The sequence below is a fragment of the Panthera tigris genome, chromosome D1 (assembly GCF_018350195.1).
Source record: "Panthera tigris isolate Pti1 chromosome D1, P.tigris_Pti1_mat1.1, whole genome shotgun sequence".
Lineage (NCBI taxonomy): Eukaryota > Metazoa > Chordata > Mammalia > Carnivora > Felidae > Panthera > Panthera tigris.
In genome coordinates this window covers 1,381,117-1,397,163 of record NC_056669.1, presented here as the reverse complement: position 1 = coordinate 1,397,163, position 16,047 = coordinate 1,381,117, and the positions used below count along the sequence as shown (strand labels likewise).

Here is a 16,047-nt window from a genome sequence, read left to right as displayed (position 1 = left end):
TGTAAAGACAAAAGGAAAGATGAAAGGTTACCCCGCTTGAAGTCACGATTTTTGAAAGTTGAGCCCACCCGTTGCAAATCAAGAGGATGCGGCTCTTCTGGGCAGATGTGCATCAGCTGGCCTTTGTTTTTCTGGGGCTGCAAGGACCCTACAAAAGGGGGAGCCCTAAGGCGAACACCCTGGAGCAGCAGGAGGTGGGGGGCGTCGGAGGTCTTCCGCAGAGAAGGACAACCTAGGTGAGCATGCCCAGGCTTCCCCTGCTGCTGCTGCTCTGGGGCGTGGGGGTTCACGTCTTCACAGCGCCTGCTGAAACACGAGAGCGAGATGCCACGATGGTCCAGGTAAATGCTGATTCCCACACGCCATCCTCACGTTTTCCAAGGTCAAGGTCTAGAAGCTCAAGCAAGTCTGGGATTCATTCTGGGGTAACTACTTTCTCTGAAACAGATTCCCTCATAACAAAACGAAACATCTCTTTACACATCTGTAGACATTTCTTTGGAAGAGGGAAACAGAGAGAGAGAGACCCCTGACTACCTTAACACTGACTTCACAGTGTTATTATTTATTGGTAAGCCTCATAAAGGCTATGAAATCATCACAGATGCAGAAAGGTTTTTTCCCCCCTCTTTGCCCGAAATCTTCAAGACAAAAGAACTTCTCTATCCCCACAGTGAAATCCTGAAGATTTTCAGGAAGTAAATGAGAAGGGTTTCACGTTTCGTGTTTCGATATTTGCCTCCTTATCAGAAATACCTACAAAAGTACGACAACTTGAAGACTGGAACCAACAAATCTGGAAGGCAGAGAAACAGCGGTTTAGTGGTTGAGAAGCTGAAGCAAATGCAGAAATTCTTTGGGCTGAAGGTGACTGGGCGGCCAGATGCTGAGACCCTGCACGTGATGCAGCAGGGCTGGTGTGGGGTGCCCGACGTGGCTCCCTATGTCCTCACTGAGGGGAACCCTCGATGGGAACATACACACCTGACCTACAGTTAATGAGAACCGGCACCAGAGCAAGGACTCTATTCCCCATCAGAGCCATGACAGAGGAGGTCTGACATGTCTCTGTTTTATTTCACGTGAAGGATTGAGAATTACACACCAGACCTGCCAAGAGCAGAGGTGGACTGTGCCATTGACAAAGGTTTTCAACTCTGGAGTGATGTCTCACCCCTGACCTTCACCAAGCTCTCTGAGGGTCAGGCAGACATAATGTTATCCTTTGGGGAGGTAAGCCCTTCTTATCTCCCAAATCCATTCTGGACTTTACCTCCTGATGCTCGCAGGCCTTCTCCACTGGGGGTGGAGGGGTGTTGATTTCATGGGCCAAAGAAAGGAAGCTTCAAAGATCAAGAATAGCTTTGGGGGGCACCTGGGTGGCTCAATTGGTTGAGCGTCCGACCTCGGCTCAGGTCATGATCTCACGGTCCGTGAGTTCAAGCCCGGCGTCGGGCTCTGTGCTGACAGCTCGGAGCCTAGAGCCTGTTTTGGATTCTGTGTCTCCCTCTCTCTCTGCCCCATCCCCACTCATACTCTGTTTCTCTCTTTGTCTCAAAAATAAATAAACATTATTATTTTTTTTTTTTTTAAGAATAGCTTTGGGCTCTTTGTCACCGCCCTCGCCTTTCCCGGGGAAGCCAGGAATAACGGGGATACGCCCCTGCTGTCCTGTTCTTCACAGATCATGGTGATAAGTCCGACTTTGGCAGAATCAGAAGCCCGCTTGCTCATGTGTTCCCACCAGGAAGGGGCATGGGAGGAGGTGTTCATTTTGATGAGGAAAAAACATGGACTGATGACTTCAGAAGTGAGTCCACAAATTCTTCCTATTTCCCGCTTTTGTGGGTCAGTGTTTTCTCTACAAGAATGCCTTTAGTCAAGTGGGCCAGCTTTGTGATCAGCCTTAAATACTTTAGTAAACATAAGCTTTTATTAAAACTATAATTGGTTAGAAAGCCAATGGTAACTCTTTGATCTCATTTATTTTTTTTAAATGTTTTATTTACTTTTAAGACAGAGAGAGACAGAGCATGAGTGGGGATGGGGCAGAGAGAGAAGGAGACACAGAATCTGAAGCAGGCTCTAGGCCCTGAGCTGTGAGCACAGAGCCAACGCAGGGCTCGAACGCAGGAACAGTGAGATCATGACCTGAGCCAAAGTTGTACGCTTAACCAGCTGAGCCACCCAGGCACCCCTGGTCTCATTTATTTAAAATAAGGGAATATTATTTCTGCAAGTAATACCATTTTACCCACAAAAGTACGTTACTCTAAAAATGTTGCTAGGATGTTTTAAATCACACTGTCACAGATATTATTACATACCCAAATGGTTATTTTTGGTAAAGTGATTTGGGAGGATTTTTCTTGGCGCTTTCCTACGTTATCTAAATTTTCAGAAGTAGACATAGAAGATAATATAAGATTTAGGAGCAGAAAACAATAATACATTTCAATAGAATCCTATTATTCCTCTAGAATATAACACTTTCTACCTTATTTTATGATAGTTATTAATCAGTGGGATTTTTCTTTGTCAGTTGAGTTTCTTCCGGGAATTATACTAGTCCAATCTCAGAAATTCAGACTTTCCTCAGCCCACCTAAAATTATTAAGACATTCTTCTTTCTTTGACGAAACGTACACACACACGTATACCCCACACAGACATACCACCAGCTACACACCAAATCTGCGCAAAGAAAGTCAAAAATAAAGCTTCTGAGGTTTGGATGTTTATATTTCCCTCTTGGGTTCCTCAAAAGTGCATTCCAGTAATTGCAAACATGTTCTGTTGGTCTTTTTAGACTACAACTTGTATTATGTGGCGGCATATGAGTTGGGCCATTCCCTTGGACTACTCCATAGTGATGACATTGGCTCTTTGATGTTCCCCAGATACATCTACTATGGTGATGCCCTGCCGTCTCCGAAGGACATCGATGCCATCTAGGCCATCTATGGTGAGCACAAAGTAAAAATGCTGGACAAACAACTAGATGTGGGTTTCAAATAAACAGCTTTCAGCTGCGTCCTTTAACAAAGAGCCTTTGTTCTGTGGGGCAACTGGATGGCTCAGTCAGTTGAGCATCTGACTCTTGATTGTGGCTCAGGTCATGATCTCAGGGTGGTGAGATCAAGCCCTGGGTTGGGCTCTGTGACGAGTGTAGAGCCTGCTTGGGATTCTCTCTCTCTCTCCGCCCCTCCCCTGCTTGCTCTTTCGTTCGCTCGCCCTCTGTCTCTCTAAAATAATAAAAATAGAGGCTTCATTCTAAATGTTTTTGTGTTAACATAATATGCCAACTTAACTTACTTCAGAACTTCTATTTCTTTTTTAGGACCTTCCAAAAATCCCATCCAGCCAAAAGAACCGCCAATCCCACAAGCCTGTGATAGCAAGTTAACATTTGATGCTGTCACCAAAATTCGTGCAGAATCATTCTTCTTTAAAAACATGTAAAAAAGAAAGAAAAAAAGAGGGGCTCCTGGGTGGCTCAGTCAGTTAAGCATCGGACTTCAGCTCAGGTCATGATCTCACAGCTCATGGGTTTGAGCCCCACGTCGGGCTCTGTGCTGACAGCTCAGAGCCTGGAACCTGCTTTGGATTCTGTGTCTCCCTCTCTCTCTCTCAGCCCCTCTTCCACCCATGCTTGCTCTCTCTCTCTCTCTCTCTTTCTCTCTCAAAAATAAATAAACATTAAAAATTTTTAAAGAGAGAAAGAAAAAAAGAAAGAAAGAAAGAATTGAAGAAAGAAAGAAAAAAATCACCATTAATACTGATTTATGCTTTTAAGTTGTTCTGACATTTTTGTTGAACGGTCTCTGTTTCTTTAGCAATATATTTTAATTGGTCATTTTAATAGTAGTGCATTTGCATGAAGTGATTTATTCTTTGAAAATTTTTATCACAGATAAGGGGCACCTAGCTGGCTCAGCCAGAAGAGCATACGACTCTCGACCTCAGGGTTGTGAGTTTAAGCCCCACGCTGGGTGTAGAAATTACTTAAACAAAAATAGAAAGAAGAAAACCAAATTTTTATCATAGGTAAGTCATTCAATCACCAGAAAATTCATAAAGTCAAAGGTATTATAAGGCTTCCACTCCACACTGGCCCACAGGCAAACTTGTGGGTTAGGCAGACAGACAGATCACAGGCTTGTCAGTAATGGAGCTGGAACTCGTCTTCCAACTCCTTTCACCAACCCCTGAGCTGTGAAACTCCTTTCACGTTTCTGCTGTCTGGGATGATAAACGTGTTAGTGAGTAGGAACAAATAGGTTCTTCCGAGCAACACTGCTCAAATCAGATGTCTACACCGCGCTGAGGGCAATGTAGTCTAGGGCCCGAAAAGGAAGGTCCAGGGGATGTCAAGAGCTGAGAGGGATGATGGGGGCCAGTGCCGACACTGCAGGGGGCTTGGTGGTGGGTCCAGGGACTGCGAGCAGCAGCTGGGCCTGCTAGGAGGCTAACGAGGAAGGTTCTTTCCAGGACATGAGCCCTCTGGTCCTTCCCAAGGCTGGTGGCTCACTGTATGCTTCCATTTGGTGTCTATGGTCTTCAGAACACTCCCGTCAGCCCACGTAGGAGCCTGTGCTGAGCTGTCACCCTGGTCCCCAGGACGTGACACAAACGCGGCAAAACTCCCAACCGGAAAACCCTACGATGAAGAAGCTTGGTCGGAGCCTCTCACACCTTCTTTAGCCTCGTCGGTCGGCCTGTGTCATCTGCTGGCATGTAGGATCTCTGTGAGATGAGACATCCCGCACGCAGAGGGCCCAGCATGTGGGGGGCAGACTCGTGTCCAGGGAGAAGAGCTGGTCATCAACCCAGGCTGCTGCGCTGACAATCTTTTCCTCTCTTCTGAATCAGGTTCTTCCTATGCACAGGTGTCTTCTACGAAACAGTGGATCCCGATGTCATTTCTGACTTAGGTAACGGAGTAGACGCTGCTTATGAAGTTGCTAGAAGAGATGAAGTTTTATTTTTTAAAGGTAAAGCTTCCGGGGGTTTTTTTGGTTGATGGGCTTATGAGTTACATGTTTCATCAGGTTTTTGTTGGTTGTTGAAAATTAAGGGGGCCATTTCCATAAGTCAAGAATGTTGAAACAGATCTAACGTGTGTGGAGAAAACAGGAGGGTTTATATACACACGAGGTCTCACGCTGCCTTCTTGTGAGGAGGTCGCGTGTTTGTGCTCATACTGCGGCATCATGACTGATGCGCTGATGTGCTGGAGATGCTAAGCGAGCACATACCAAGTCCTTTGCCAGGAGCTGAGAGGGGCCTCCCGGGGAGACGCCATGGCCGCAGGACCCCTGTGCATCTGGGGAAGCCAGCCGCCTGCACCCTGGACAAATGCCTGGCTCGGGGACACCACACTTGGGAATAAAACCCTGTATCCACCTCTCGTGAATGAGTGTCTGCGGGAAAGCCTGACTACTGTCCTCAGAGCCCTGGGCACAGTGTTTTCATGCTTGGTTTTTCTGTTGACAGGTGGTAAATACTGGGCCATCAAGGGGCACCGGGCACTGTATGGCTATCCCAGGGACATCTACAGCTCCTTCGGCTTCCCCCAAAGGGTGAAGAAAATCGATGCTGCCGTTCACGAGGAGGAGACTGGGATGACGTACTTCTTTGTTGCCAGCGAGCATTGGCGGCAAAGACAGGCAGATCACTCAGCGGAAGGAGTTGCCTTTTTAAAAATCATTCTCAAACCCTGCAGAACCTCCATCCTCCCTTGGTGAATGGACGCAGCTAGACCAAGAGTCACTCGGAAGCCTCTCTGTTATCGTCACGCCATGTCTGTCCTTGCGAGGCAAGGGACCTGTAGGATGGAGTTGAAAAGGACGATAGAAAGCGGGAACAGAAAGGAACCTTCTTTCCCACGGTAGTTCTCCTTGATAGGGCAGACAATGGAGTCTGAGATAAAGTTTGAATCAGATTTTAGGGTTGATGCTGCTCTAGTCTGTTCCAGTCTCCCATAACCCTATTGAACTGGGACCCTTGCCAGTTGAAACCTATTATTTCCATGCTGGCAATGCACCCACTCACAACTGTCTACAGCGGTGGTTTTCTACAAAATGAAAATGAAGGCAGCCCCCACTTCTCAGATTTATTGTGAAGAGTTAAGGAAGCAGTATACTTAAACCACTCAGAACAGTGACTTGATACTTAATGCTGAGTATTACTTATTGTTATTAATCACACATTCTGAAATTTCTAATATTTTTTTTTTACCGGGTATGATGAAAACACGCAGTCCATGGATGTGGGTTTTCCCAAAGAGGTAACTCAAGACCTTCCCAGAATTGGCAAAAAAGTTGATGCTGTCTTCCAAGATGGAGGTAAAGATGTCTCCCTTTCGTGGCCATAGAAATGACAAATGTACTGTTCCTTAGATATGAAAGCAAATTGCCTGTGTGGAAATGGATATTTTTTTTCAAGAGTTCATGTGTAAAATCACCATCTATTTGTCTCATAGGATTGTTACCTTTCATTTTCTTCCTAAGATTTCTATTTCTTTCGTGGAAAAAGGCAGTACAAATTTGATCCTAAAACCAAGCAAATTTTGACTGTCCTGAAAACCAACAGCTGGTTCCACTGCAGAAGTAAATGATGATTGACTATCACAAAGGAGAAAAGAAAAAATACCCCTGATGAGCCCAGGGGAGGTGTTTCCCTGAGGACCCAGATATTTCAGTATTTTATTCTTGTCTCTCGGTGATACTGAGGCACAGGCATATGAGTACAATCTGATTTAACCTCGATCTGGAGATAGTCTGGGTTAACGAGATTGTACTCCTTCACGAACTTCCACACCGTAGCTTGACCTGAGTGCTGAGGGTCTCATGGCTGTAGCTCATCCCTAGGTTTACCTACAGAAAAGCTTTTTGTCAATATTCTATGATATTTTAAGTAATTATGCTTCTCAAGATAACACCTTCTCACATGTTGTGTCTCTAAGGCTAGGCAAGTTCACCATGAAGTTTGTGGGAGGACAGGATGTACAGAGTTTCAAGCACATTCCTTTCTCCTGGCGGAGGCATCACCTGAGGGGAAGGGGCTGGTTATTGACCCACCTCTCTGGTTTTGATTATAAACTAAGCCTTAGGTCAAATAATGGAAGGGATTGGGAGTGCCTGGCTGGCTCAGTCGGTAGAGCATGTGACTCTTGATCTCGGGGTGGTGAGTTCAAGCCCCACATTGGGCATAGAACTTACTTAGAAATATATATATAAAGAAAAGAAAGAATAAAAATGAGCAGCTTTTTAATAAATAATCACAGTGGTAGGGATTTACTGAGCTTTGGCTGGGGGTCCCGGAGGGAGCCCTGGATTCGGTAGGTTTATGTATATTCCCTCAGCCCTATTGAGGTGACTTCTCTCCAATTTCTCAGTGACAAAGTCCAGAGCCTGAAGCCAGCACATAGCCTCAAATTTACTGCAGAAACATGAGCGGGCTGCTTAGACTTCTCCGCTATCATCCTAGCTATCTTCATCAGGTTAGGAGCTGGTCCCCGAACAGTAGCCTGAGGGCTCTTGTCCTCCAGGGACTGTTCCGTGCAGAGCACTCTGGGTGGGTCACATTATGCAGATACACTTTGCAGAGGCTAGTGATTGCTGCTGAAAAACAATCGAGACCGTGCAAATCCTCTCTTCTGCTCTTACAACCGATTTCTCTTAGGTTTCCTGATGCTGCTCTGTGCTCAAGGTGCCTCGATTTTATAGTGAACTATTTGTATAATGTTTGTGGTTGAGTATTTTCTTTTTCTGTTTACCAAGATAATAAATGCATGCTCAGTAATTCTGGGCAAGATGGCAAGCCGCCTGCGGGCTCCTTCCTGTGAATCAAGGGCGCAGAAGTAAGGGGAGGCCGGTGAATCCTAGAATAGACGCAAGCGGGGAGAAAGCCTGAGCGGCATGGGAAGAGGAAACAGCACCGCGATGGGTGAGGGACAGCTGCCTCCTTGCGGGGGCGGGATTGTGGAAGCGGGTTCTACTGCTGCCCCTTCTCTCACGCGTTGCTGTGGACCCCACATAGGCACGGCAGGCCTGGAAGGGGCAGGACGAGCGAGAGACGAGGGGTGAGGTCAGGGCAGTGACCCTATTTCACGCTCAGCGAAGGCTCAGGTCCCTACAAGGCCCTCCAAGCCTGCTCTCTCTGCACCTGGTTGTCTAGCGTTCTCCCTCTTGGTTGCTGCATTCCAGCTGCACTGGCTTCTTTGTTATTTGTGGAGCGTGTGACATGTATTCGGACCTCAGTGCCTTTTCACCACGATTCCCCCAAATACTTGCATAGTTGAGTCCTTCACGTCTCCTGCAACTCTGCTCAAATGTCCTTCTCAGGGGGCCATCGCTGGCTGCCTCTGTCACTAGTACAGTGTGCACCACCCCTCCACAGAGACGCGGAGTCTTGACTGTCCTACACCACTCTACAGTGGTCACCTTCTAGCATATTCTGTAATTCAGTCTCTCCTTACATCTGGTGTTTACTGCCTGTCTGCCCTCTACAAAGCAGGCTCGTGAGGACAGGGGCCATTGTTAGTTTCTGTTTGATGTTTGTCATTGTTATAATTCGGGAGCCAAGGAGGTACACGCAAAAAATTAACAAATTAATACAGAATTGAGGCGGGATGCCAGCGGAGCCGGGACGCCAGTAACAAGGTGTGGGGTCAGCTTGACCAGCTCCTGAAGGACCCGGCTCCCCGTCCCCCCAGCCCGGACACGGCAGCGGCTCCCAGAAATGCTCGGAGCCGGACACAGAATTTCTGAGCGGTTCCTGGTGGGGCGGGACCCACTGATGAGGATGAGAAAAATGAGAACAGTGGAGTGCGGACTGTCTTACCAAACATCTGCCCCAAGCTGCTTCCATTCTATCTTGGTCCAGCTCGCAGAGAACACGCCAGGACCCAGGCCTTAAAACCATCCACAGGGTCCAGGGAGACTGACAGTTTCGTGGAAATACGAGATCACAGGGGAAATGTGTGTTTCTAATACCTACATCTGACTAAGGACTTGGACCCAGTAGAGATAAAAAGTTCCTACAAAGCAATAATAAAATGACAACCCAAGTAAAAATACACAGAAGTCTTTTTTTTTTAATTTACATCATTATTGCCTATAGTGCAATAATGATTTCAGGAATCGAATCCAGTGATTCATCACTTACATATGACACTGAGTGCCCATCCCGACAAGTGTCCTCCTTAATGCCCTTTGCCCATTTAGCCCATCCCCCACCCACAACCCCTCCAGCAACCCTCAGTTTGTTCTCTGTATTTAAGAGTCTCTTATGTTTTGTCCCCTCCTTGTTTTTATATTATTTTTGCTCCCTTCCCTTATGTTCATGTGTTTTGTATCTTAAATTCCTCATATGAATGAAGTCCTATGATATTCGTCTTTCTCTGACTAATCTCACTTAGCATAATCCCCTCTAGTTCCATCCACGTTGTTGCAAATGGCAAGATTTCATTCTTTTTGATTGCCGAGTAATACTCCATTGTATATATAGACCACATCTTCTTTATCCATTCATCAGTTGATGGACATTTGGGCTCTTTCCATACTTTAGCTATTGTCGATAGTGATGCTATAAACATTGGGGTGCATGTGCCCCTTCAGAACAGCACATGTTTATCCTTTGGATAAATACCTAGTGGTGCAATTGCTGGGTCATAGGGTAGTTCTATTTTTAGTTTTTTGAGGAACTTCCATACTGTTTTCCAGAGTGGCTGCACCAGTTTGCATTCCCACCAGCAGTGCAAAAAAGGTCCTCTTTCTCTGCATCCTCGCCAACATCTGTTGTTGCCTGAGTTGTTAATGTTAGCCACTCACATCTAATGTTAGGTGCGAGGTGGTTTCGATTTGTACTTCCCTGATGATGAGTGATGTTGAGCATCTTTTCATGTGTCTGTTTGCCGTCTGGATGTCTTCTTTGGAAAAGTGTCTATTCATGTCTTTTGCCCATTTCTTCATTGGATTATTTGTTTTTGGGTGTTGAGTTTGATAAGTTCTTTATAGATTTTGGATACTAACCCTTTATCTGATATGTCATTTACAAATACCTTCTCCCATTCCGTTGGTTGCCTTTTAGTTTTGCTGAGTGTTTCCTTCACCATGCAGAAGCTTTTTATCTTGATGAGGTCCCAATAGTTCATTTTTGCTTTTGTTTCCCTTGCCTCCAGAGACATGTCATGTAACAAATTGCTGCGGCCAAGGTCAAAGAGGTTTTTGTCTGCTTTCTCCTCTAGGATTTTAATGGCTTCCTGTCTTACCTTTAGTTCTTTCATCCATTTTGAGTTTGTTTTTGAAAAATACACAGAAGTCTTAATCAAATCAAACTCTTCATAAAGGAAGACATATAAATGGCCAATAAACACATAAAAAAGTATTTAACATCATTAGTTATCAAGAAAATAAAATTCTTATAAGGCATTACTACAAAACCACTAAACTTATTGATATGAATGACTGAATACACTCAATGAGGAGCTAGAATATCTATACCTTTCCTACGATATGGAAGTCACTCACAAAGTTAAATATTTACCTACCTTATGACCTCTTCAATATATTTTCCCGGGATAAATGAAAACACAAACCTACAAGAAGCTTGCTTGGGAAGGCTCGTAGAAGCTTATGCATGTAGCCCAAATCTGGAAAGAGTATATTCACGTGGTACAATACCATAAAAAAGGAGTATAAATGATCTACGAGTATACACCACCACACAGATGAAGCTAAAAACTATTATTCCAGGCAAAGACTACATATGCTTGGTTCCATTTGGATGACCTTATTGATTAGGAAAAGTAATCTGTAGGGAAAGAAATAAGAACAGTGGTTGAGTCTGGGGAAGGATTCAGATCGGGTGAGAAAGGCCATAGAGATCTTTCTAGGGCGATGGAAATGTTCTAGTTCTTCATGGGGGGGTGGGTTACATGGGCAGGTACATTTGTAAAATTCACTGAATTATGCACTTAAGACTTGTATCCTTCACTGTATGTCAGTATCTCAAAAATATTTAAACCAAAAAGAAACTAACAGAAAAAAGAAGTCTTAATCATTAGATAACTACTAAAATAATTAGAAATAGTGATTTACAAATCTTCCCCCAAACACTGGCCCAGATAGTTCTATGGATTTTTTTGTGCAAAAATTCATTTCAAGGAACAGATGGCTCCAATATTACATGAACTCTTTCAGAGAAAACAGTGTGTATTCTACTATCACACACAGCAAATACGGACACACTTCACTCATTGTCCTATTAAATAAATGCAAATAAGACAAAACGGCCTACATCATTGATGCTTATTCCACATAGTCTTGGACACCTGGCTGACAATTAGGACAAGGAAAAAAAAAAAACAAGAAAAAAAATAACATGAGTTTTAAGGATCAAAAGGGAAGAGTCCAAATTACCATTATTAGCAGGTCATTTGATCACTTCCACAGAAAAGCCCAAAAGAGGGGCACGTGGGTGGCTTGGTCGGTTAAGCGTCCGACTTCGGCTCAGGTCATGATCTCACGGTCCGTGAGTTCGAGCCCCGCGTCGGACTCTGTGCTGACAGCTCAGAGCCTGGAGCCTGTTTCAGATTCTGTGTCTCCTTCTCTCTCTGCCCCTCCTCTGTTCATGCTCTGTCTCTCTCTGTCTCAAAAATAAATAAACGTTAAAAAAAAATTTAAAAAAAAAAAAAAGAAAAGAAAAGAAAAGCCCAAAAGATCAAAACTCCTCAGACAGGTCAGACCTTTCAGTGTTCCCAAATATAACATCAACACATCAAAATCACTTATGCTCCTACACATTCACAATAAACAAGTAGATAAAATATAGAAAATAAAATACTGATAGCTACAGGAAAATCTATAAATCTAGGAAGTAATCTAGCAAAAACAGAGTAAGACCTCAATAAATAAATTTTTCAGACCCCTATTAAAGATAAAACAAGAAAAGCTAAAAAAAAAGAGAGAGAGAGAGAGAGAGAAAAGAAAAAAAAAGAAAAGCCGATGACCTACTACTCCAAAGATGACCAATTTTCCCCAACTTAATTTGTAAGTGTAATGAAACTTCAATTAAATCCCAATGGGATTCTTTAGGAAACTTGAAAAACTGATTTTGAAGTGTTTACAAAGAAATAAAAGCAAAGACAGAGAGAGTCCCCCCCGCCAGACATGTTACAAAACCACTGCGTCGCCAGGCGCAGAATGGATACAGAAGCAGAGATAGAAGGAAGCTAACAGAACCAAATATGAGTCCAGAAACACATCCTTGGTGTGACAGAGGTAGCATCACCAACTCGAAGGAAAACAACGGATTATTATACGATGCCCTGGAGAAGACTGCATGGAATCCAGGAAAAAACCCAGATGCGTTAGATCTCTCCTCAGGTGTTCATGATTTATACATTTCACCACGTGTTTCCGGTCCTCTCCTGCTGGACACAGGGAAGGGTTACACGTTCCAGCCCATTTGCAGTGTTTTGGGGTCAGATCACTAGTTCTGGACAGTGAATTGGCAGTGTCCACCAATGGCGGACGTGTGAGACGAACCTCTGTTGCTTCGAGAGACATTAAAGAATTCAGGGCTTCTAATCCTAGAATAATTTAGCCTATCCTCTCTGATATAAACCACGTACAAAATTAAACTTCGAATGGATTTAAAATCTCAACGTGAAAGACAAAACTCTAAAAATAATTGTAAAAAGGATAGGCAATTTTTGCCATCTTAACGTGGGGAAGAAGGTCTCCAACAACACCAAAAACGCTGAAGCTCTATGGGGTGGGGCTGATAGGTTCGACCACATCAAAATTTCGACCGTATACCCGGGTAGCCAAGAGCAGGTAAAGGCATATCCAACTGTGCAATCAGAAAAATAGGAAATGTAGACAGGTTGTAGATTTCTACCCATCGAAATGCAGAAATTGGAAGTTCTGGTAATCCTAAGGGCTCGTACAAACATGGGGGGCGGGGGAAAGATGTTCATTCTAGCTGGTGGCACCACTCTGCCCGAACCCCAGTGATTCCACTGCTGGGTGTTCATTCCGATCACGGTCCGCAGGAGAATTGTCGGAGGGTGACCGTTAGAGCAGGGTCGGTGACAACAGGGAGCTAGCCGCGGCCTGGGGACCTTTGCTGGGAGCTGACCAGGGGGATGGGACACATCCCCGCACGCGATCGAAATATCAGAATACCACGCAGCGGTGGGGGGCCACACACCAAACAGCACCAGACCAGCAGGGACTGACTCGAAGGCCAAGTGTGAGAATGAAGAGCCAAGGCCAGTGCCATTTATAAAAATAGAGAGTTTACACACAAAACGGGGCCATATGCTTTTCAAGAGATACGTGCAAATTTACATGAACCTTTGGAAGGAAACTGGGAGGATATATATTAAATACATTAGGTATTTGGTTTTTGTTCGGTGGCAAATCCTTTTTTAAGTTTGTGTTTAAATTCCAGTTAGTTAACACAGTGTAATACTGGTTTCGGGTGCACAGAACGCGACTCAACACTCTGCACGTCACCCGGTGCCCGTCACAGCAAGTGCCCCCTTAATCCCCATCACCTGTTCCCCCACCCCCCCCCACCTCCCCTCTGGTGACCATAAGTCTGTTCTCTATAGTTAAGAGTCTGGGTCTCAGCTGGCTCTCTGTTTCTTTTATTTCCTTCCATTTGCTTGCCTGTTTTGTTTCTTAAATTCTGCGTACGAGTGAAATCACGTGGTATCTGTCTTTCTCCGACTGACTGGCTTCACTTAGAATAATCCTGTCTAGCTCCATCCACACTGCTGCAAATGACATTTCATTCTTCTTTTTTTTCCTTTTTTTTTTTTTTTTTTTTTTTTTTTTTTAGGTAGGCTTTACGCCCAGCAGAGCCCGACGTGGGGCCCGTCCCGGGGCTGGAACCCACAACCCTAAGATGAAGACCTGAGGTGAGACCAAGAGTCGGGTGCTCAACTGTCTGAGCCACCCAGATGCCCTAACTTCATTCTTCTTTATATCTGAGTAATATTCCATGGGGGGGGGGGGGGCGTGTTTTAGGTGTGGTGTGGGTAAAGAAGAAAACAGTGATAAAAATAATAAACGGAGTAACATAGACTAGTGAGGATAGTACGGCCTGAGGGGGAGAAAAAAAACAGAAAATAAGAAAATGGAAAAAATGGAAAAGAGAGGGGAAGAGGAGAAAGAAAAATTGAAAGAAAACTTTAAAAGCCCTAAACATTCCAAAAATAAATCATTTATAACGTTACCACCCAATGTTAAGCACCGTGAATATTTTGGCTCATAAACTTGTACTATTTTGATGCTTACGTTTTTCTTTATGAATATGAAAACACATTGTACCCAGGTTTCAATCGCCTGGATTTTCCTCCTAGCAAATGTCATGATATCAAGTAGCCTCTATATCATATTAAGTGAAAAAAGTCCTTACTGACCACCTACTATGTGGATGCTGCTTTATGCGCTTCGGCGGCATTGGCAACATAGTGAGAGCTGTCTTCATGGGGTTCACACTTCTGCTCAGGGAAGACAGACACAGAGTCAACGTAATTTAAAAAGAAAGCCTGTAGGAGGATGATACACGTTAAGGGGGAGCACGCAGGACGAGCGAAGGAAGAGTGTTGGGCACGGGGGTCCGCCGATCCCCGTAGCGTCGCAAGCAACAGGGTCAGCACTCACAGACCAGGTGTCCCTTGAGGGGAGACTCGGAGCACAGGAACGGGGCACTGATCGCCTGGGGGAGCTTGCTTGGCACAGGTCACCAGCCAGGGGGGACGCCCCAGGAGGGGACAGGCACCCTGGTGCACGTGAGAGCCGCGTGGCAGCGTGGCTCCGGCTGAGCGAGGAAGCCAGGCGTGGGAACTGAGGCAGCAGACGGGCCGAGCGGACAGGTCACCGTGGGCCGGTGTGAGGACTTTGACTTGGAACCCGGACGCCAGGAGCCAGGAGCACGCTGACCAAAGCAGTGCACGCTCACTGCTGCTGGAACACACGCCGCGAGGCACCAAGAATACAAGCAGGAAGCCGGGTGTCCGGGCACGAGATGACTGCGGTTCAGACCATGGTGGCAGCAGGGGACACACGTGACAGAAGGCACTTGTAGGTGTCCTGTTCTCCTCACAGACATCTCTTTTCTCGCAGGTTCTACTGGGCCCTGTCCTATTGGTGGTAGGTAGTTACTAAGCCTTCAACTGTTATTTGACGGACAAAATGTTTTCCTTTTACCATTTCCAAAGCAAATTGTGACTCACTGGGCCTCTGGGGACCTGCATATGAGGTCCACCTGTGAACCAGCATCCACTGCATTCGCTGAGCTGCTCTTGGTGAGAAAGCTGCGTGGCTTGGCAGCTGGGGGGACAGCCTGTGTGCCGGCCACCCCGTCACCCGGAGACCTGGCCCGGCAGCTGGGGGGGACAGCCTGTGTGAAGCACGTTCAGGCACTGAGTGCTGGCCACTGCGTGACCACGTGTGGCCTCTCAGTGACCTTGTACAACTGCTACCCGCAGCGTGACATCAAGAAGATGCTCTTCAGTCCCCGAGGGACAAAACTGCTTCGGGACTCCGTGGCTGCTCCGTGAATTCCCTGCTCTGTGTTCTCACCCACAGCAAACTGCGTTTGAACGAGCTTTGGCTGAGTCCCTAGTGCCCAGTCGTCCAGCTACCCTGCCTTGTTCAGAGCCTGGCCCGTCCTCCCCAAATGAGATGGTGGCGGTCTGTGCTTACGTTCCCATTCAGGGACTGCCCGAGTGGACTCTGGGCGCCCTCTCCTGGCCTCGCACGGGCGTGACCAGCTCCAGCCACACCAGGGGGTACTGGTGTCCGGCATCCAGGTTTCCATGGCTTCCACGAGCCCAGCTCCGGGGTGTCTGGCATTTTACACTGGATACACCGGAGTCCTGGAAGCTTCTCCCGTAACTCATGGCAAGCTCCCGTATGTGCCACGAACACACAGAAAACTCCCTGTGTGGAGAGAACAACGCGATGACAGCCGTCACCTCTAGTGGAGGCTTAGGAGGATCACACTGATCTGTCGTGCTTAGGA

At 45.9% G+C, this 16,047-nt stretch overlaps 1 protein-coding gene across 1 annotated transcript; it reads left to right on the top strand.

Annotated features, from left to right (window-relative positions):
• Positions 1-242: 242 nt before the first annotated feature.
• Positions 243-15,583, top strand: LOC102951453 (interstitial collagenase-like). The gene is given in 12 exon segments (XM_015534785.2): positions 243-341; positions 751-993; positions 1,087-1,237; positions 1,685-1,810; positions 2,810-2,965; positions 3,341-3,458; positions 4,873-4,994; positions 5,497-5,658; positions 6,243-6,347; positions 6,513-6,611; positions 15,147-15,173; positions 15,300-15,583. Coding segments are annotated over 12 exon segments (1,692 nt in total).
• The last annotated feature ends 464 nt before the right edge of the window (positions 15,584-16,047 follow it).